The 21,309-nt window shown below is 39.3% G+C and overlaps 1 protein-coding gene across 1 annotated transcript in view; it reads left to right on the top strand.

Annotated features, from left to right (window-relative positions):
• Positions 1–19,769, top strand: part of GLRA1 (glycine receptor alpha 1) — a 236,926-nt gene extending 217,157 nt beyond the window's left edge. Inside the window, exons 8-9 of the mRNA XM_040345118.1 lie at positions 6,762–6,908; positions 19,070–19,769. Of these exons, the coding sequence (XP_040201052.1) occupies positions 6,762–6,908; positions 19,070–19,366 (444 nt within the window). The 3' untranslated portion in view covers positions 19,367–19,769. The remainder of the gene's footprint in view (positions 1–6,761; positions 6,909–19,069) is intronic.
• The last annotated feature ends 1,540 nt before the right edge of the window (positions 19,770–21,309 follow it).

Here is a 21,309-nt window from a genome sequence, read left to right on the forward strand (position 1 = left end):
GGAAGAGATACAAGATAAAACATCTGTTTTTGATTTTCAGTACAAATTAAAAATATTTTGTACATGTATATAGGGCAGCTGCATGCTGTTAATGAATGGAGAGGTTAAAACAAAATCTGATTCAATATGCATGTACATTCCTGAAAATATTTTGTCCATTGACTTTTTTTATCTCCTTCACAATTTTATGGCTTGTGTACATTTTTTAGTCTTTTTGTAACTTACAAATAAAAGCATACGCTTTTACAAAAAGCAGTCCCCTGATATCTGCATACCTCCAGCATCAGCTGTCAATTCACAGCAGTTTGAAGACTAGGGATGAGCCGAACATACCCGCGTTCGGTTCGCACCAGAACGTTCGAACAGACCGCGGGTTCGCGCAAACTTTTAGAACCCCATTGAAGTCTATGGGACTCGAACGTTCGAATTCAAAAACGATCATTTTAAAGACCAATATTCAATTTAATGTTGGAAAACGTCTTTCAGAACCTGGGTCTTGCCCCAGGGAACATGTATCAATGGAAAAAAAAGTTTTAAAAACTGTCGTTTTTTCTGGAGCAGCGATTTTAATGATGCTTAAAGTGAAAAAAAAATGAAAAATTCCTTTATTCCTTTTATCATACCTGCTGGGTGTCTATAGTAGTGGCACGTGTTTATAAATGTCCCTGCACAGCATGAGATTACTATAAGAAAAAGGAACTTTAATACTGCTTGCGGCTTCAAGTAATGTTTGGTACCTGCAATATGGATACACATCATTGAAAAAAATAGCATGAGTTTCTCTGCCACCACTCCCCCCAGGTCATTACATGACCCAGTGCCAATCCTGACCTCCTTGGGGCCCTAAGCAAAATGACATGGCACATTAAAAATGAGAAGCGGGGGGCATGTGACAGCTAATGCGTTTAGGTGCTATCAAACAGCAAAGGTGCAGTTACACCAACTGCGTTTAGGTGCTATTTAACAGCAAACATGCAGTAACAGCTAATGCGTTTAGGTGCTATCAAACAGCAAAGGTGCAGTTACACCAACTGCGTTTAGGTGCTATTAAACAGCAAACGTGCAGTAACAGCTAATGCGTTTAGGTGCTATCAAACAGCAAACGTGCAGTTACACCAACTGCGTTTAGGTGCTATCAAACAGAAAATGTGCAGTAACAGCTAATGCGTTTGGGTGCTATCAAACAGCAAAGGTGCAGTTACACCAACTGTGTTTAGGTGCTATTAAACAGCAAACATGCAGTAACAGCTAATGCGTTTAGGTGCTATTAAACAGCACACGTGCAGTAACAGCTAATGCGTTTAGGTGCTATTAAAAACAGCACACGTGCAGTTACAGCAAATGCGTTAGTTGCTATTAAACAGCACACGCGCAGTTACAGCAAATGCGTTTAGGTGCTATTAAACAGCACACGCGCAGTTACAGCAAATGCGTTTAGGTGCTATTAAACAGCACACGTGCAGTTACAGCAAATGCGTTAGTTGCTATTAAACAGCACAGCGTGTATGTGCAATTAAATAGCACACATCCACTAACACTGAGTACTATGTTTAGGTGTAAACTAAACACTATGCAGGCAATACAACACGTTAGAGCACTGCATCAAGCACAATCTGCTGCCTAACAATAGGAATAGCTGATCTAGCTAAGCTATACAGTGTATAAATATATGTACAACTCCTAGGGATGTATATATATCCTCTACACACTGTAAATTTAACTAAACTGACTAGCCTTCCTGCTCTATCTATCTATCTATCTATCTGGTAGAAAAGACACTGTGTCTCTATCTATCTATCTCTCTCTCTCTAACTGTCTGACTGATCTTCTCTTTAACAAAGCCGGAACACACTACACGAGGCCACCTTGCAGGCTGCTTTTTATAGTGTGGGGCGTGTACTAAACCCCCTGAGCCATAATTGGCCAAAGCCACCCTGACTTTGGCCAATTGTGGTTCTTTGTTTTTTGCGCGTTGTGATTGGCCAAGCATGCAGGGTCATGGTGCATGCTTGACCAATCATCAGCGCGCAACGCCGCAGTTAATTATGGGCAGACGCACGTCACTCGAATTTGGCACGAACGACCCGTTTTGTTCGAAATTCGATCGAACGTACGAACAGATGATGTTCGAGTCGAACATACGTTCGTATCGAACGCGGAGCTCATCCCTATTGAAGACCAATGAATAATTGAAATTATGCTTTTCTGATAAAAAGCTCATGTTTTCCTGATGTGCCTTAGGAAATGCAGGTCAGCAAAATCCCATTGACTTTTAGCCCACGTTCACTTTGGGCCGATTTGGCATGCGATTTGACATGTCAAATTCCATGCCAAATCGGCGGGTATTGCGGGCAATGGCACTGTCTGAATTGGTGTGACGCCAACTTGAAGGCCGATTCTCAAAAATAGTTTCTGTACTACTTTGGCGACTTTGAGGGGCGAGTTGAATAGACATATGCGCACCCACACAATGTCTGTCAAATCATCCCCGAAGTTGGACTGCACTGCCGGTTTCAAACCCGCATCAGCGTGAACCTGGGCTTAAGGAGCAGTACACAGTTCAGAGGCTGTGCTTGACTAGTTTTGTGTTTCATATCTTTGAATCCTATGGGGTTGAGGTACTAAAACTGAAGAGAGCAAAATCTGGTGCAGCTCTGCATAGAAACCAATCAGTTTTCATACACACAATCCGTCATTGCCAGGTTTTTTTTCACCCTAATGCATAGGATGCATTAAGGTGAAAAAAAAAAAAAACTTTTTTTTTTATTGGATATGTATTATACCAAAAAGTAAAAAATATATTTTTTTCCAAATTGTCGCTCTTTTTTTGTTTACAGCACAAAAAATAAAAACTGCAGAGGTGATCAAATACCACCAAAAGAAAGCTCTATTTGTGGTAAAAAAAAAAAAGGACATCAATTTTATTTGGGTACAACGTCGCACATCCGTGCAATTGTCACTTAAAGTAACTCAGTGCCGCATCACAAAAAATGGCCTGGTCATTAAAAGGGGGTAAATCCTTGCGAAGCTGAAGTGGTTAAATACTAGGGAAGATGTAACCTATAGCACTGCTTCAGAATACAGAAATCAGGAACCAGACTGTAGATCTAGAGATGGGTACATCCACCTAACACTGAATACAAAGCAGGATTTCATAACCGCTGGCCTCAGAAAACTGCATTCATCTTCTGTATTTGCAAATTTAAATTTATGCCTTCTCCTTTTTAACCAAGTAATATGGTTATGAATTTCATTTCCTCAAATCACAAGGCCTCACTTCCACTGCATATCTCAGTTCAAGGTCATTCTAACCATTTCCTATGTGTCATGTCATTCTTATTTCAGTTGTCATCTATGTTCTCATTCTCATCTTGTGGCCACTGTTGGTTTAGAACGTCAATGAGAAAATGAAGGTACAAGAAGATCTTTTTTTATAACATGTTCTCAGTAAAGAGAAATGATAATGGCATTGGGTCACTTGTATATTATATATTTGTATATTTTTGTAAGTTGCTATTTTTTTAAGCTGATGTTTTATATATTTTTTTCTGCATGTAGTACGTGTTTGTTTTACAAATTGATATTAAGACATATTACAGCTATCACAAAATATTCCTAGCACTGGAGTTGCATGCATTTGAATGTAAAACACAGTGTTTGACTAGCAACGGATATGAATCTTAAAGTAGATGGAAACCCAAACTGAATGAAATTTACTGTAGTTTGATGAAGTACTATGATAAACAATTACCTTATTGTAGTAAAATACAAATTTTCATCCTTTGTTATACAGTAGTGGATATTCACTGCATCTGAACACCACAAACCAAAAACACTATTTAATTAATTTTTAATATTCAAAGCAAGCTCCCCCATCCATTTATGCCTCCATGATTTATTTTGTTGAGAAATCACTTTCAAAAACACCCCCTAGCATTTCTGGCTGTGGCCATCTTGAGTAAGGGCAAATGATTCATGTAGCATTTACTTCCTGGAATCCATCTGCCATTAGCTCAAGCATGCATACAAGAAAGTGTGCTTAGCTGAGAAAACCCCTCCTCTTCTCCTTCTCTCCTGAAGACTCCTGGGGCGTATGATCACTTGCCTAGGCAAGAAAGAAAGAAGTACCTGAAGAAATGTAAGAAGAAAAAGTTTAAAACAAGTAAATATGATATACTTTCCTATCTATTTACTAATACTAGCAACATGAGGATTAAAAATATTCAATGTTGATTGGGAGAGTGAAGTTCCACTTTAAATCTCAGTGCTGCTGATGTATTGCAGCCTGTTTGCCGTCGCTTCCTGCCTACATGCACTCCAATAATAGCTATGTAGCTTTTCATGGAGTGGGTTACCTGATGGCAATTACAGGGGACCATGTCTGCGTAAAGTTTGTTGACATGACGACTTGTGATCTCCAGCAGACGTCTGTGCGACAGGGTGAGAACACAGATGCAGAATCGGGAGACAGGGACTAGGTGTCGTTACCCTTTTAGCAGGAAGTGCCTTCATGACAGGATCACCAAGTATTTTTTAAGAATGCTGCAGATTAATGAAGACTGAAAACTACTTTTTAAATTCCATTAAGTTGGTTAAGCTTATATGAGATTTTACTTACTGGGTTTACATATACTTTAAGAGCCATCATCCACCATTTACTCATACACTTTGGGCTTCAATTAAAGAAAACTGGTCAGGATGGAAATATAGGAATTGCTAACTTGTTTTTGAAAATATAAAGCCTCGTACACACGACCGAGAAACTTGACGGGCGAAACATATTGTTTTCCTTGTCGAGTTCCTTGTCAGGCTGTTGAGGAACTCGACAAGCCAATTTTCTCCATTCCCGTCAAGGAAATAGAGAACATGCTCTCTTTTTGGCTCATCGAGTTTCCCGATAGTTTCCTCAACGAAAATGTACACACGACACAAAAAAATATCTCCCAGCAAGTTTCTTGCTGGTTTTTGCAGAGAAACTCGGTCGTGTGTACGCGGCCATAGACTGGGCGCTGTCATCCCTTATACCTCCTTGGTCATATGATGAATTACTGACCTGGCACAAGGATTTATATATTCGGTGTCCAAACATTCGTTCAACCAACAAAGTTGTTAATTTGGGTGAGGAGAACTGCCCTGAAGCATCCACCTTCAAATTTGTACAAGTCAGCAAAGCTTGAATGTAAAAAGAGCACAACATTAGTAATTTCCTTCCCTGATTGAAGGTAGCTCTCTAAAGGAAGAAAGAAAGAGTCACTGCTCTGACTTATGTGTAAACTTCAGCTTGAGCTATTGTAACATTTTTTTTAATTCAACAGAGGTGCTAAGGAGAGTCTGGAAAATATAGGAAAGGGAGCCAAGAGCTCCAGCTACTGGTTGCATGTGAAAATTCAAAATATTCACATGCAATATCTTATATTTCCTAAAAAAATATGTTTTAAGCATTTATTAGTCCTATCGCATATCATTTAAAACAAGTTCACTGACATTTTTACAATTAAAAAAAAAAGGAAACTTGCCAGTGATTTTGGGACCATCTCATTAATAAGTTACATCAGGAGAAAATACCTGTGTCTTTAGCTTATGTTTATGACTGTAACGGAGTGTGGTGGGTATTTTATCATAGATCATTTTTAGCACACACATTAGAATTAAACATGTGACCCATCTTTATTAGTAACGGTATTGTGATACTAAAGTCACTAAAGTGTTAGTAGTAATACTGTAGTTAAAGGAGTTGTAAATAAAAAAAAATTATGTTTACATGGTATAGAGACATAATAGTTAACTGATTCCATTTAAAAACGATTAAAAATAGATAAAAAACAATCATTTAATGTACCTGTAGTTTCTAGTTTTGTTTTTGCATGTTGTTTACTGCCTCTCTGCTGTACAGAGCCACAGAGCCAATACAGGGCAGTGATGGTTTGGAAAACGAAACTAAATGGTGCCGAGGGGTTTTAGACACACAGTAATCACACCTCCTTGAAGTTAGTGACCACAGAGAAAAAGCTCCCAGCACTGTGGTTATCAGGAAACAGACAACCAGGAAGTGTGGAGATCAGAGAAGAATTACAGCAACTTGAGAGCAAAAACGAACAATGAGGACATGAAAACAGCACTGCATTAAGGTAAAGGAAGCTATTAAGATAACAAAAAAAATCCTTTACAAGGGGTTGTACAGTCTCCAGGTTTTTCACCTTAATGCATTCTATGCATTAAGGTAAAAAAACGTATGTGCTGCATCTGCCCCCCCAGAGCCCTCCTTTTTCTTACCTGAGCCTGTCCGTTCCAGAGATGTGCACAAGCCCAGTAGCTCCAGCCACTGTCTCTGTCCATATTGGATAGATTGATAGCAGCAGGAGCCATTGGGTTGGATACATTTTAAGGAAAAACTATCTAACTCATCAGTAAGGCAGGCCAAGGTATCCCAAAACAAAAGTACTTGGGGAGACTGTGAGGTTAGAATATTTAACCGTGGTTTTATTTCAGATTATTTCAGATTAAATAAGCTGCCGGTAAGTGCCAGAGCTGTATGTGCCCACCCCCTTTTCCCAAATTGTGATGAAATACCATGACATCATTATCTGATTATACACTCACATCTGACTTCCTCAGATGTCCATGACCAACTTCAGCCAAACATGTAGATATTTATAAAAATACCCCAAAAATGATGAAGAAAAATCGAAATTGTTATTAGTTATGATAATGTTCATAAAGCTATTTCCATTCTTGTATGACAGTATTTTTTTTTTCTCCAGGTATCCTATGTGAAAGCTATTGATATCTGGATGGCAGTGTGCTTGCTCTTTGTCTTTTCTGCCCTGTTGGAGTACGCCGCTGTCAACTTTGTCTCACGACAGCACAAGGAGCTTCTACGTTTTAGGAGGAGGCGACGACACCACAAGGTAACCCACTTGGAGGCCTATGTGGCCTTATGGTGATAGGCTATGAGGCACTGGGTCCAGTTGAAGGATAGGTGCTACCAAAATGGTATTTCAGTTGTGAGTAAACACTTAAATGACCCCATGACTTCCTAATTTGCATGTGGATACAAGTGCTGAGATCTTCCTGTATAACCACCACTGCTGTACGTCTTTGGTCACTACAAAGATGAGCAATGGAGTTATACTCCTTCTAATGGACAGTATGTAGTGTGAAATATATTATTTTGGACCACACATGTGCAGTTCGTTCCGTTTCGAATTGAAATTTGGACACATTTATCACCTAGAAAATTTGAATGTATCCAAATTTCTAAATTATAATAGTATTTAAATTAAAAAAAAATTGGACAAAATTCGAATCGATTTGAATAGTTTTTGCATCAATTTCCAATATTTTACTAATTCAAATTTGAAAGGTTTTCGATTAGTTTTCAGTTTTTTTTCAAATTTCCAAAGAGAATAAAATAGAATAGAAAATAAAGGACTAGAATATAAAATAAATAATAGAATAGAAAAGAATATAACAGATCCGAGCTGCAGCTCCATCTATCCATTCACACACAGACCTGCAGCTTGTCTCTGTCCCCTCTCTCTCCTGATTGGCCAACTGAGTTTGATTGACAGCAGCGGGAGCCAATGGTGTCGCTGCTGTGTCTCAGCCAATCATGGAATGAATTAAGATAAAAAAAGCTTCTGACTTTACAATCTCTTCAAATAAACCACATGGCACCTAGGCTAACCTGAAATATCAGTTTTGGGTGTAGGTAGCTCTTAAACTGTATTAAGCTCTTTACTTAGAAATCTTGAAATTACCCGCATAGCATAATAACATTTTTTTATTTTAGACCCCTTTCACATTGGAGCGGTTTGCAGGCGCTATTGCGCTAAAAATAGCGCCTGCAAACCAACCCTAAACACCCGCTGCTGTGTCTCCAGTGTGAAAGACCCGAGGGCTTTCACACTGTAGCGGTGCACTAGCAGTTCGGTAAAAAAAAGTCCTGCTAGACGCATTTTTGGAGCGGTGAAGGAGCAGCGTGTATACCATTTCTCCACCGCTCCTGCCCATTGAAATCAATGGGACAACGTGGTTATACCGCCAGCAATGTGCCTCTGCAGAGGCGATTTGCTGTGGTTTTTAACCATTTCTCGGCCACTAGCGGTGCGTAAAACTGCCCCGCTAGCGGCTGAAAAGTTGCAAAATTGGCGGAAAAGCGCCACTGAAAATAGCGGAGCTTTACCACCGACGCCATCCCCACCCCAGTGTGAAAGCCTCGTCAAGCCTTGATCATTCAGCAGAACAATCTTGGAATAGTCATGCCCATTTGATTGATAGTACACAATATTACACCTGATACCCTATTGCTAGTCTTATCTCAGGGAACCAGGACTGATATTCCTTTTCATACTATTGATTTTGAGAAGCTGTGAAGGCCAAAGTGTTAATATATTAAGTACAACTGATTGCCATTTTAACCATCATTGGGAAATTAAAGTTTATCTAAAGCCCAACCACCTTTTTTAGTTTCAGTGTAAAGAAGGGTTAAAACCCCATATCAAGATATGTTTACTGCATAGTCCTGTTAGGAGGTTTCCCTTCACTTCCTGTCCTTGAAATGCAATAGGAAATGAAAGGAAATCTTGGGAGCGAGCATGCACCAGTGCCCCTAAAGCAAGCGGCTTGCTATTGGGGGCACTGGCTAAAGAGGAGGAGCACCAGCGATGGCCCCAAAAAGAGGAAGATCTGGCCTGCTCTGTGCAAAATCACTGCACAGAGCAGATAAGTATGACATGTTTGTTGTTTTTTTTTTTTTTGCTTTTGTAAATAGGCCTTTATTGTCACGTTAAAGTTAAGCAAACACCACTCAATGCCTGCTATTACCGTCAATAACTAAAAAAGCTTCATCTGTGCCCCTCTCTGAATTTGTTTCACATTCCTAAAGGGGCCTGACTTTGCCTGGCTTGATGGCTAAACATATAATGGTGAGTGTGGTGAGTGGGGTTAAAGTTTTGCTTTAGGGTTAAAGTTGGATTTCCTTAAAATATACAAGTCACCTCCAGACAGGTTTTTTTTTTTTTTTTTAAGGTTATGAAGCTTCCTGATATTGCTACAGGAATATAAAGTCTCTTATTTCCCCATCAGTGTGTGCAAGCCCTGTGGCCTTCTCTGTTGTGAATGGGTAATGTTATATTTAATAGGTTTCTTGGAGAGAACAAAATAATTGATGTTATTCATTACCACAGCACCGCAGAGTGCTGATCCCACTAATCAGAGATTGAAAATACCATTGCAGTCTGTATTTTAAATCTGGAGAAAAAATGGTTTTGTGGAAGTAATTCTGTATAAAGGGAAATGTGATCTATCTTCGACCGTATCTCTGTTGGTAGGTCAGCATTGCTTACAAATGCAGTGGCAGTGTAATGTTTAAAAATAAAAGGCAGACAAAAGTAATGTCAAATCATAGCTGGTGGGAATCACAGGGCAGGTAGCCAAGGCCATTAGGAGAAAGAGACAATCAAGACATATGCCAGACGTGTACCTACGCACCCCAGAGCCTAGGGTGATTGACATCACCATAAGGCCACAGTATGGAGATCAAGCTGTGCCCTGAGGCACCACCTTATCAGTTAATAATAATCAGCAAGTTTAGAGATGGAGTTTGAAGGGTACCAATTACTCATACTAAATGCAAAGAGTATACTATGGACCACATACAGCCTTGATGGCCTGTGAGCCACAATGAGATATGGTAATCCCATTAAAGTTTGCCTTGGGCTTACCAAGACACAAGGAAAGCATCAAACACAAACAATAGTTGATAAATACTGTTTTTAAAAGGGGTTTAACAATGGAGCTGTCTTGGCAAATAATAATGGGTACCTGGTATGTTTGTTAAATCATATCTCCTTACAGCCTAATTTTTATATACAGCATACCGCAAATTACAAACTGACAATTTTGGTCTTTTTTTTTGCTGAAAAGCAGAATGGGATAACCAGGTAAAATAAGAAGGTTATATGACAAAACATGTCTAACAAATGACAGTCATTAAAAGCAGGCTCTGCAAAGTGCCTACTTACACATATATTAGACAGAAAACCTTCTCTGTTGTGTTGTGCCCCCTATAGCTTCCCACAATGCAATGCTGGCATTTCTGTATTGGCTATCTTAGTGAAGACAGTCAATCTTAGAGTCTAGTATGAGACAGGCACTAGAATGTATAAAGTGTGTGGCAGAAACTTTTTAGAATTCTCTCTTTAGAATTCTGACAAATGTCAGTGCCAGCGACAAATTCAAGACCATACTGGACTTTATCCTCAGTATAGGTTCAACAATATACCCATCTCTCGGTCACACAGCCGTATTGGTTTCTGTCAGTGTTATAACAATCACTTGCTCATTCAGCTGTTGGCTAGGAGTCTGATTGTTCAAATATTGACATAAACGTTTCTGGATAATGTCATCAGCTAGCATCCCTGTCCCTTTCTTAGTATTCAGCCGTCAGTTAGGGAATTTCCTGGCCATCAGCTGAATGGGTCAGTGGTTGCTAGGAGGCCTTCAGCCACCAGCTTCATAGCAACCAGTGGAGCCCTGTGCTGGGAAACTATTACATTTATGATACTGTACTCCGAGCACTGATGTCTCTGCATGACAACTCATTGTTATTCTTAATAACCATACATTTCCTACTCTGTGAACTGGTGGTAGTTCTTTTTGAATTTGTCGCAGCCATATTGGTGTATTCTTAAAGCTTAAGCAATAATAACCACTTGAATCTGTCAGAACTAGTAACTAAACTGTTGCAAGGATTTCCTGAATTAGGCACAGACCAATCAGGCTTCAAAACGTAAGACTTAAAAGTTATCTGCATGCTTTTAGACTTAAGGCAACTGTCTAATTGAAGGCAATCCTCTATCTGCGCATGCTGCCAACCTCCAGTCTCCTAGTGAAATGCTGTAGAGGTAAGCAATCCAAAAGTAATTTCAGGGATGCCAATGGAACTGCATGCTACTCTCTCCTCCCGCTACTCTCTCAGGATTTCCTTCAAATTTACTACATACTGTAGCATAGAGCCACAGCTGTTTTCAAGGAAAATGTGGGTGAGTACTTTAGGACTGCACAATGGTGAGAATGGATCAACCAAGTATAGGAAAATATAGTAAATATATTTTTTTTTCACAGAGGTGTACGCTTTCTTTTAACAGTTTTGCTTTCTTTAGTGAACAAGTAAAAAACACCATAAGCTTATGTCCAGCAAGTCCTGATTTTCTGGTAATGTGCTATAGATTTGTTCACTAGCAGGGCATCTGGCAGTCCAAAGCCTCAGCTGGGGGCTACGAGATAGATAGGACAAGATACCAGGAGGACTCTGCCACTGGATAGTGCTCATTTAGTAGAGCTTTTCTTCTCACTGAAACAAAAGACTGGTGTAAGGCCCCGTACACACGACCGAGTTTCTCGGCAGAATTCAGCCAGAAACTCGATCGGAGCCGTATTCTGCCGAGAAACCCGGTCGTGTGTACACTTTTGGCCGAGGAAACCGACGAGGATCTCGTCGGGCCAAATAGAGAACATGTTCTCTATTTCCTCGTTAGTCAATGAGGAAACTTGGCTCGCCGCGATCCTTGGCGGCTTCACAAGGAACTCGACGAGCAAAACGATGTGTTTTGCCCGTCGAGTTTCTCAGACGTGTGTACGGGGCCTGAGAAATACACAGTGGCACAGGCTGGTGCCCAGACTTGTATTATATAAAGCTGTTATTACATTCTTGTAATATATGACTGAGGCTAATGTCTGGGGTGGGTGGGTGGCAGAGGCAAACCAGGGGATATATACTCTGAAATTATTCATTAATACAGATTAATTCAGTGGTCATACTGTACAAATACATTTTATTATGCTTAGCAAAACATAAAAAATATCTGGTGGATATAGTTAACCAGATTTATAGAAAACTGAAAAAAAAAGAAAAGATATGTTGTCCAATGCAATGTTTTCTGAAATGCAGTGAGAAAAAGTATAGCTGAAAATCTGGTTTTCAGCACAAAGACTTTTCTGTTATCCAGTTTATTTAAATGAGCCCCCACAGTAACAGTTGCCTTCTTGTGGAAGAGTTGCCCATTTTAAGAACGGGATCAGGAAAAAGGATCCCCTGCTTTGCACCTGCGTATTGTATAGCACCCTCGACAAGGCTTATCCAGATATGATAAGAATTTAAAAACAGTGCAAGGGTCATTTAGGCATCCACATATTTAAGTGCACAGATTAACTATGCACTTATGCTGATGATCTGGGTAATATGCTAGGAAGATGTTTGGTTCATTAAAGTATATATATATATATATATATATATATATATATATATATATATATATATATATATATATATATATAGTGCTGGTAATTTAATTGGCTCCTGTCTAAATTGGCCCTAGTATATGTACTGTATGTATGAATCTGAGTTAGGGACCTTAGATTGTAAGCTTCTTGAGGGCAGGGACTGATGTGAAAGTACTATATATATATATATATATATATATATATATATATATATTTATATATATATATATATATATATATTTATATATATATATATATATATATATATATATATATATATATATATATATATATATATATATATATATATATTACAGTATATATGTAAAGTGCTGCATAGGCAATATATATAAATACCTGTGTTAAATAAATAAAACATTTGTTTTTTTCATTTTGGATAGAGTAAGGGAGAGTTACAGCCCCTGTCACTTTTTTGCCATCTATGTCCAATGGGGGAGATTTACCTTCACTTCCTGTCCCATAGCCCCAACAGAAAGTAAGAGGAAATCCCTGGTTGTCACCAGTGTCACCGGAACTGGTGCTCTCATTGTAAAATTTCCCCCTATTTCTTTTCTCAAAATGTGGGATTTTCTTTTAGTTTCTCTCTTGGTGATAACTGTCACGTGGACAAATAGAGAGGGTGCATTTCCCTAAATAGGACACAGACAGCAATAAAGATCAATGTTCAAATCCTTATCTACTCTAAACTGCCTTACCAATATATCACTCACACTTACCTCACCCTCTATCCCCATAGATAAAATAAAAAATAGGCATACATCATTAAGGCCTATTATCCTTGATTAAAACTCTTCAATTTTACTCTATCATCTGCGGTCTCTTAATTACTGTAGCATAACACCTGCCTATACTCTTTGAAGTTAATTTACTAAAGCCAAGTAGGCTCTACATTTTGCAAGGGATTTTTCACTTTGGAAAGAATACCCAATCACATGCATGGAAAATTTAAAAAAAAAATACTGTTTTTGCTTGCACATGATTGGATGATGAAAGACAGCAGATTTCACCTCATTTGCTAAGCTAAGGGAAATTTCCCTTGCAAAATATAAACTCCTTTACTGTACTAAGTAAAGAGCCTGTTTGCCTTTAGTACATCAAAACTTTTGTCTCCAGTACATTTTGGCCTGTTATCCCTGAAAAAAGCTGTCCTGCTACTAGGCAGTTTACATTGCTGTATCCTCTGCAGTATCGTTTGTCTGTTAGTAAAGCCCCAGCCTGTGCTCTATATCTGTAGTAAGTTTGGGTCTAGACTTGCTATTTAAAATTGTCCTGCTGCTTGCCAGTTTTACACTATTATGTCATCTGCAGTCTATTCTTGTAGTAAAACCGTTGCCTATACTAATTTTCTCTAGTAAATTTCAGCCAATTCTCCATCAATAAAAATGCCCTGTTGCTGGCCATTTTTAAACTGCTGTATCATCTAGTTTCTTTGGGCCAGATTCACAAAAGAGATACGACGGCGTATCTCCTGATACGCCATCGTATCTCTGTGATCCGCCCGTCCTAACTATGCGGCTGATTCATAGAATCAGTTCCGCATAGATAGCCCTAAGATCCGACAGGTGTAATTGAATTACACTGTCGGATCTTAAGGATGCAATTCTAGGCCGGCCGCTAGGTGGCGAGGCCATTGCAGTCGGCGTAGAATATGCAAATGACTAGTTACGGCGATTCCCGACTGTCCGCGATGCCCGTCGATCTAACTTTACGTCGTTTCCTTCGAGATACGCCGCGTAAAATTAGGGCTGAGCCCTAGGTGTTCTAAGCCATGTTAAGTATGGCCGTCGTTCCCGCGTCGAAATTTCAAAAATCAAGTTGTTTACGTAAGTCGTCCGTGAATGGCGCTGGACGCCATTTACGTTAACGTCTAAACAAATGACGTCCGTGCGACGTCATTTAGCGCAATGCACGTCGGGAAATTTTCCCGACGGAGCATGCGCAGTACGTTTGGCGCGGGAACGCGCCTAATTTAAATGGTGCCCGCCCCATTTGAATTAGGCGGGCTTGCGCCGAGCGGATTTACGTTACACCGCCACAAGTTTACAGGTAAGAGCTTTGTGAATCAGGCACTTACGCTGTAAACCTGCGGCGGTGTAACGTAAATGGGATACGTTACGCTGCCGTGGAGCAACGTAAATGTATCTGAATCTGGCCCTTAATGGGAGCTTAATAGAAATTGGTCAATGACAGGAAAGCTTTCCATCAGCAAGAACAAGGACAGCCATAGGAAATTATTGACCAATTTCTTTCTGCTGGTCAAAACATGTGTCACTGCTAAATCTATCTGAAAATAAGTATTTTCTGAAACTGTAATTAATCAGACTGGGGTGCTGCTTTATGTAAGTCAAGTTAATTGTAAAAGAAAAATAACATCAATTCAGTTGCTGCCCAGGGGTTTAATATTTACATAGTTGGTAAGGTTGTATAAAGACACCAGTCCATCCAGTTTAACTTGAATATGTCTGTATTTGTGTGTTTATGTCACTAACATTTGTAATATCTCTGTACATTGTGTTAGCTAAGAAACATGTCAGTTTTTCATGTCATGGAAAAAAACAACGTCAAGCCTGCCTTGCATACACACGATCGTGAAAAAAAAATGCTTAAGCAAAGCGCGGTGACGTACAACATGTACAACGGCACTATAAAGGGGAAGTTCCATTCGAATGGCGCCACACTTTGGGTTGATTATGCAAATTTCCCTTCTCATAACTTACTTCTGAGCATGCACATTTTTTTCCACGTCGTTAAAGCCTACATGCGACCGCTTTTGACAACGAAAAAAACAAGGAGAAAAAAAAGAGCAGGTTCTACATTTTTAATGCCCATTTTTCTCGTCAAGAAAAATGCTCTGGAGCCTATACACGATCATTTTTAACCACTTAAGACCAGGACCTTTAGGCAGCTAAAGGACCCGGCCAGGTTTTGCGATTTCGGCACTGCGTTGCTTTAACAGACAATTGCGCGGTCGTGCGACGTGGCTCCCAAACAAAATTGGCGTCCTTTTTTCCCCACAAATAGAGCTTTCTTTTGGTGGTATTTGATCACCTCTGCGGTTTTTATTTTTGAGCGACAATTTTGAAAAAAATGCAATATTTTTTACTTTTTGCTATAATAAATATCCCCCAAAAATATATAAAAAAACTTTTTTTTTCCTCAGTTTAGGCCGATACGTATTCTTCTACCTATTTTTGGTTAAAAAAAGTCGCAATAACCGTTTATCAGTTGGTTTGCGCAAAATGTATAGCGTTTACAAAATAGGGGATAGTTTTATATATATTTTTTTACTACTAATGGCGGCGATCAGCGATTTTTTTTCGTGACATTGATATTATGGCGGACACTTCGGACAATTTTGATACATTTTTGGGACCATTATCATTTTCACAGCAAAAAATGCATTTAAAATGCATTGTTTACTGTGAAAATGACAATTGCCGTTTGGGAGTTAACCACAAGGGGGCACTGAAGGGATTATGTATGACCTAATATGTGTTTCTAACTGTAGGGGGGTGTGGCTGTAGGTGTGACGTCATCGATTGTGTATCCCTATAAAAGGGATCACACAAGGGATCACACAATCGATGACGGCGCCACAGTGAAGAACGGGGAAACTGTGTTTACATACAGCTCTCCCCGTTCTTCAGCTCCGGGGACTGATTGCGGGACTCCAGTGGCGATCGGGTCCGCGAGCCACACGGCCGTGTGTACGTGTACCCCTTTTAAAGTGGTTATAAAGCTTCATGCTTTTTCATCTATGCATTAAGATGAAAAAACACCTTGCACTCTCTGACCCCCCAGTCCCCCCCCCCCCCCCCCGTTTTACTTACCTGAGCCCCGAATCTCCATGGGCGCAATCCTGCAATGCTTTCCCTCAGCTTCAGGTGGCTCTTGATTGGATGATTGATAGCAATCAGAGGGGGTTAGCTCTTGTGGGGAGGAGCCGAGACAGCCGTCGAGGGACCCCAGAAGATGAGGATCGGGGCCAAAACGAAATGCACAGTGGAGGTAAGTATGATATGTTTGTTATTTTATTTTATTTTTTAAATTAACCTATACAACCCCTTTAAGTTATCTACACTCCCTGCTGACACTACCAACTGTAGAAGGGAGTTCCACATCCTTAGCATCCCTACAGTGCCCCCTAGTGGTTAACTCCTAAACTGCAATTGTCATTTTCACAGTAATCTATGCATTTTTATAGCACTTTTTGCTATGAAAATTACAATGGTCCCAAAAATGTGTCAAAATTTTCGATGTGTCTGCCACAATGTCGCAGTCATGAAAAAAATCGATGATCGCCGTCATTAGTAGTAAAAAAAATGTATTAATAAAAATTCCATAAAACTATGCCCTATTTTGTAAACGCTATAAATTTTGCGCAAACCAATCGTTAAACACTTATTGTGATTTTTTTACCAAAAATAGGTAGAAGAATACCTATCGTCCTAAACTGAGGGGAAAAAAAATTTATATATTTTTTGGGGATATTTATTATAGCAAAAAGTAAAAAATATAGAATTTTTTTCAAAATTGTCGCTCTATTTTTATTTATAGCGCAAAAAATAAAAACCGCAGGGGTGATCAAATACCACCAAAAGAAAGCTCTATTAGTGGGGGAAAAAGGACGCCAATTTTGTTTGGGAGCCACATCGTACGACCGCGCAATTATCAGTTAAAGGCGATGCAGTGCCTAATCGCAAAAAGGGGCAAGGTCCTTAACCTGCATATTTGTCTGGGTCTTAAGTGGTTAAATCTAAAATGAAAAAAACACATTTTGCCTTTAGCTCCACTTAATGTTTTAAGGCCAGGTGGTACATTATGGTTTCTATTGTAATTTCTACATTATTTCGCTCCAAGCAGCAAACACACAGGGTTCGGCCCAAATCCATGGTAGCACAGAACCCAAAGATCGTCCCTTGTTCTGGTGAAAACGTAAAGATTTTAGATTTCCCATCACTTTCTCTCTTGGAGACATTAGCCACAGGAACAAAGAGAGTGAGTGAATTTCCCCAGTGGAGACACAGGCAAAAAAAAAACTTGACACGGTTTTAACTCTTTTATACTCTATCCAAGGTGAAAAAGCAGGGTTTTGAGTATACATATACTTTCACATCATTTCACACATCATTTAAATAGTATAAAACAAAAAAAAAAACATGTTTAGATAAAAGCATACCATAACTACAAAAGATAAGGACTGATGCAGCCCCTTTAAAAATGCCCTAGGGAAATTCCAGTACTGAGACCTGTGCCATTCAAATTTACATTTATTTTATCTAAATGTATTTGCCAATTATATCTCTGCCTGAATAAATCATTAATCAATAGTGTAGCACCATGCTGTAAAGCAGCAAAACAGTTGCTTGATTGACTATATCTATACTGTAGTTTGATCACTGTAATCTATAATATCTGGAAAAGTAAGGGTTAATCATATAACGTTTAAACAAGGAAATATGATTTGGAAATTCATCCCCAGCATTGGATATGTAATCTGCTTTGTGGCATTTACTCTTTAATACCTCAAGCTGCTGCCTTTGCTATGACAACACCAAACCTTTTTGCCAAATGTCACCAATAATTTCCACTTTGGAGACATGTGTATCAAAGGTTTTTGCAGGTAAATCAACAAAATTATTTAAAAGCTTTTGGATTTATACCATTAACAACAGCTGAAAATTGATCCTACTAAAATACTACACAATTAAGAGTTCAGAAAAAAATATTAAATGTGTGAATGTATATGCATTTAATTCTTAGTTGTTTTTGCTGTTCTGTCAAAGGGAATGCAAATTAGATTTTTGATAACAATGGAAAACATGGCAATCAGTGGCAGCTGGAGGGGGGGGGCTTTAAAAAAAACACCCAACCACCCAAACGCCCTTCCCCCACAGGTGGTGCTCACGTGGTCGGGCTCTGTGTTGGCGCCCATGCAGAGCACTGAGAGATCACTCCGATGAAGGCCGCCATCTTCCTGATCTCGCCCTACATCCTCCCCCCTGCCTGGCGAATACGGTCTCTTCTCCTCTCAGCCAATCGGGTCTCAGGTCCTGCTTCCTGATTGGCTGGGAGGAGAAGCAGGAAGACAATAGTAAATATTATTTTACTATTGTCACACAACTGGGTGGGCTCAGGGCACAGTGCTCTGCGTCCCGAGCCCACCCTTTTTTAAAGCCAATTAGAGCCTCAGGCTCTAAACATGTGCTTCAAAAAAGAAAAAAAAACATTGGAATTTATGCATCCGGTTCCCTGTATGTAGATTAGGGGCCGGGCGCATGGATCAGGGGGGCGGCGTCCCTGCGCCCCTAATGGAGCAGCCACCACTGATGGCAATTATGGATTCTGAGAGAAAAGGTATGGACATAACAATAAGTTAATGTGAATATATAAGAATGTCTAACAAGCAGCAGGGGGTATGTCAGACCAATGCAGCACAATCGCCACTCCTCCGGAAATAGTAGCACTCCTGCTGATTAATGGCAGGGGGCAGGCTGTATTAGTGGCATCAGGCATTCTTACATTGATGTGACAAGTAGGACATTGGAAACCTGTCATTTTGATGCACCATAAAATGATGGGTGTTATTTTGTAGAGCTTAACTCAGCTTTAATTTTTCATATAGTTCCAAATTTCATTTGTGTGGATGCCCAAATGACACAATTTCAGGAAGACTAGGGAAGTAAGGATGGGAGAGCCTGATGGAGAGGGTGCAATGATCATGTCTTATTTTGAGTAGAGCCCTATGCTTAATCTTTTACAGGAGGATGACACCGGTGAAGGGCGCTTCAGCTTTGCCGCCTATGGAATGGGCCCTGCATGTCTCCAGGCCAAAGATGGGATCTCTGTAAAGGGGAACAACAACAACAACCCCACCAGTTCCGCACCCACTGGTCCGAAAACTAAAACTGATGATGAGATGCGCAAGCTTTTTATCGCCCGGGCCAAAAAAATCGACAAGTTTTCCAGGATCGGTTTTCCTTTGGTTTTTCTTATATTCAATACTTTCTACTGGATCATCTACAAGATTGTGCGTAGCGAGGATGTTCACAAGCAGTGAAAGTGAAGCAGGTTGGGGGAGGGAAACAGACATAATAAAATTCAGTATTTTGAAAAAAAAACTTAAGTTTGGAATGGAAATTAAAGATTGAAGCGCAAGCAAAAAGAAGGAAGTGAAGAAATGTGATTAATGGAAATATTAAGAAGTGGAACTTTTACTGTGCTTAGCATATGTGTACCCCATGCATTTTGCTTCTATATGTCGGGGACACAAATGTCACCAATTTGTTTAGAAATCATAAAATTTCAAGGAAAATGATGGAAGGACAGGTTACTACAGAGCAAATATAAATGCAAAATGAAACACATTGGATAACATAAAAAGCAGTTTTGAAGAAATGGAGACAAAAGGCATTGTCTTCAGAAACACTCAAAAATTGTTATCTACAAAAACAAAAAAAAAACTCAGTATCAAGTTTGTGCAATAGCAATGCAGAAATGCATGATTTTAAGAATGTGGCAATATATCTACATATATCTAAGAAGTGGGGGCTTTCAAATTAATGAAAGGGGGTTTGATGATGTACATAGGCCTTAAGTATTCCATAAAGAGGGAATGGGATAGAGATTGCTGCTCCAGAATGGATCCAGAATACTGCTGGTAAAATCCAGAGAAGTGCCGGGGGGTAAAAATATGTAAAATATGCAACATATAGTCATGCCTAAGTATATTCTAAGATGCACACTAAATAATGTTAGTATTTTAAAGATTTAATTTGCTTACAGCTTACAAACTGGGCTCCGTGAGCCGAGATTTATGGAGATGAATAGATTTACAGAAGTTGTGGGATTTATTTTAGAATCCTGATATTTATGAAAATGAAGTCCAGACTATGGTGGTTCTAAATTTTATATGTTAGAAATTGCAATAAAGTAATGACTAGCTCTTAATAATTACAGTACATGTTCTAAAATGTTATGGTTATCAACATTTCTTAAATTGTGGCTATTCCTTCAAAAATCCATCCTTGTAAATTATAGAGATGGATAGCTAATAGTAGTTACATTCAACTGAATTTGTTCTGTAATATTGAAGAAATTTTGCTGCGTATTCCAGAAGCTTCTTTGTTTCTAATGAGTGTCATCAACATATTTAGTGTCACACGGTTATCTAAGTCCCCTTGATCTAGTCCAAATGGAATGTGTTGTAGCAGATGTTGATTGTCCAAGAACATGATGGGATATGTAAAAGTTTGTTCTAATTCCATGGCATCATGGGACAGGTGTTGGTCTGAATGTGGCTGAAAGTATGAATTATTGCCAAATCGCCTTGGTAGAGAGATTAGAATGGCATTCTATGTGGGGACATATGGAGTTGAAGGCCCCCTTCCCTGTTTATGGATCCCTGTTACATTTTTTTTAATAACATTTTTATTCTTTTTGCAAAAAAGAATAGGTTACAAAGTAATCGAACATGACGTATGTAACAAAAGGTATGGTGTACAAGAAAAATGTCCACATTTACAGATTGTTGGAGCTAACTGTAGGGCATATAGAGTTGCAATCAATTTGCAATCAATTTATAAACAGAACAAGAGGTAAAACAGAAGTCGTACATACTCCAATTTACCATGTTTTAAACAAGTAAAGTCAGGAAACCCTTAAGGGGTACCATACAGTATGCGCCTTAGAAGGGAGACCTGAAAGAAAGTCACCTGTAAGTTGGAAGAATCTGGGCCATGGGGGGGGGGGGGGGCTTGTTACATTTTGAAGTACAGTAGATGACCTCTTTCTCCCCTTGCAAATTAGTTGTCCTCTCTGTCCCTTAAAGCGGGGGTTCACCCCAAAAAAAAAAATTAACATTGCATTCAGCCGAGTTGTCAGAATGACAATCGGCTGTTTTTTTTTTTAATTTATCCCCGTACATACTGTATTTTCACCGCCGCTTCCGGGTATGTATTCTGCGGGACTGGGCGTTCCTAATTGATTGACAGGCTTCCGACC

The sequence above is a fragment of the Rana temporaria genome, chromosome 3 (assembly GCF_905171775.1).
Source record: "Rana temporaria chromosome 3, aRanTem1.1, whole genome shotgun sequence".
Lineage (NCBI taxonomy): Eukaryota > Metazoa > Chordata > Amphibia > Anura > Ranidae > Rana > Rana temporaria.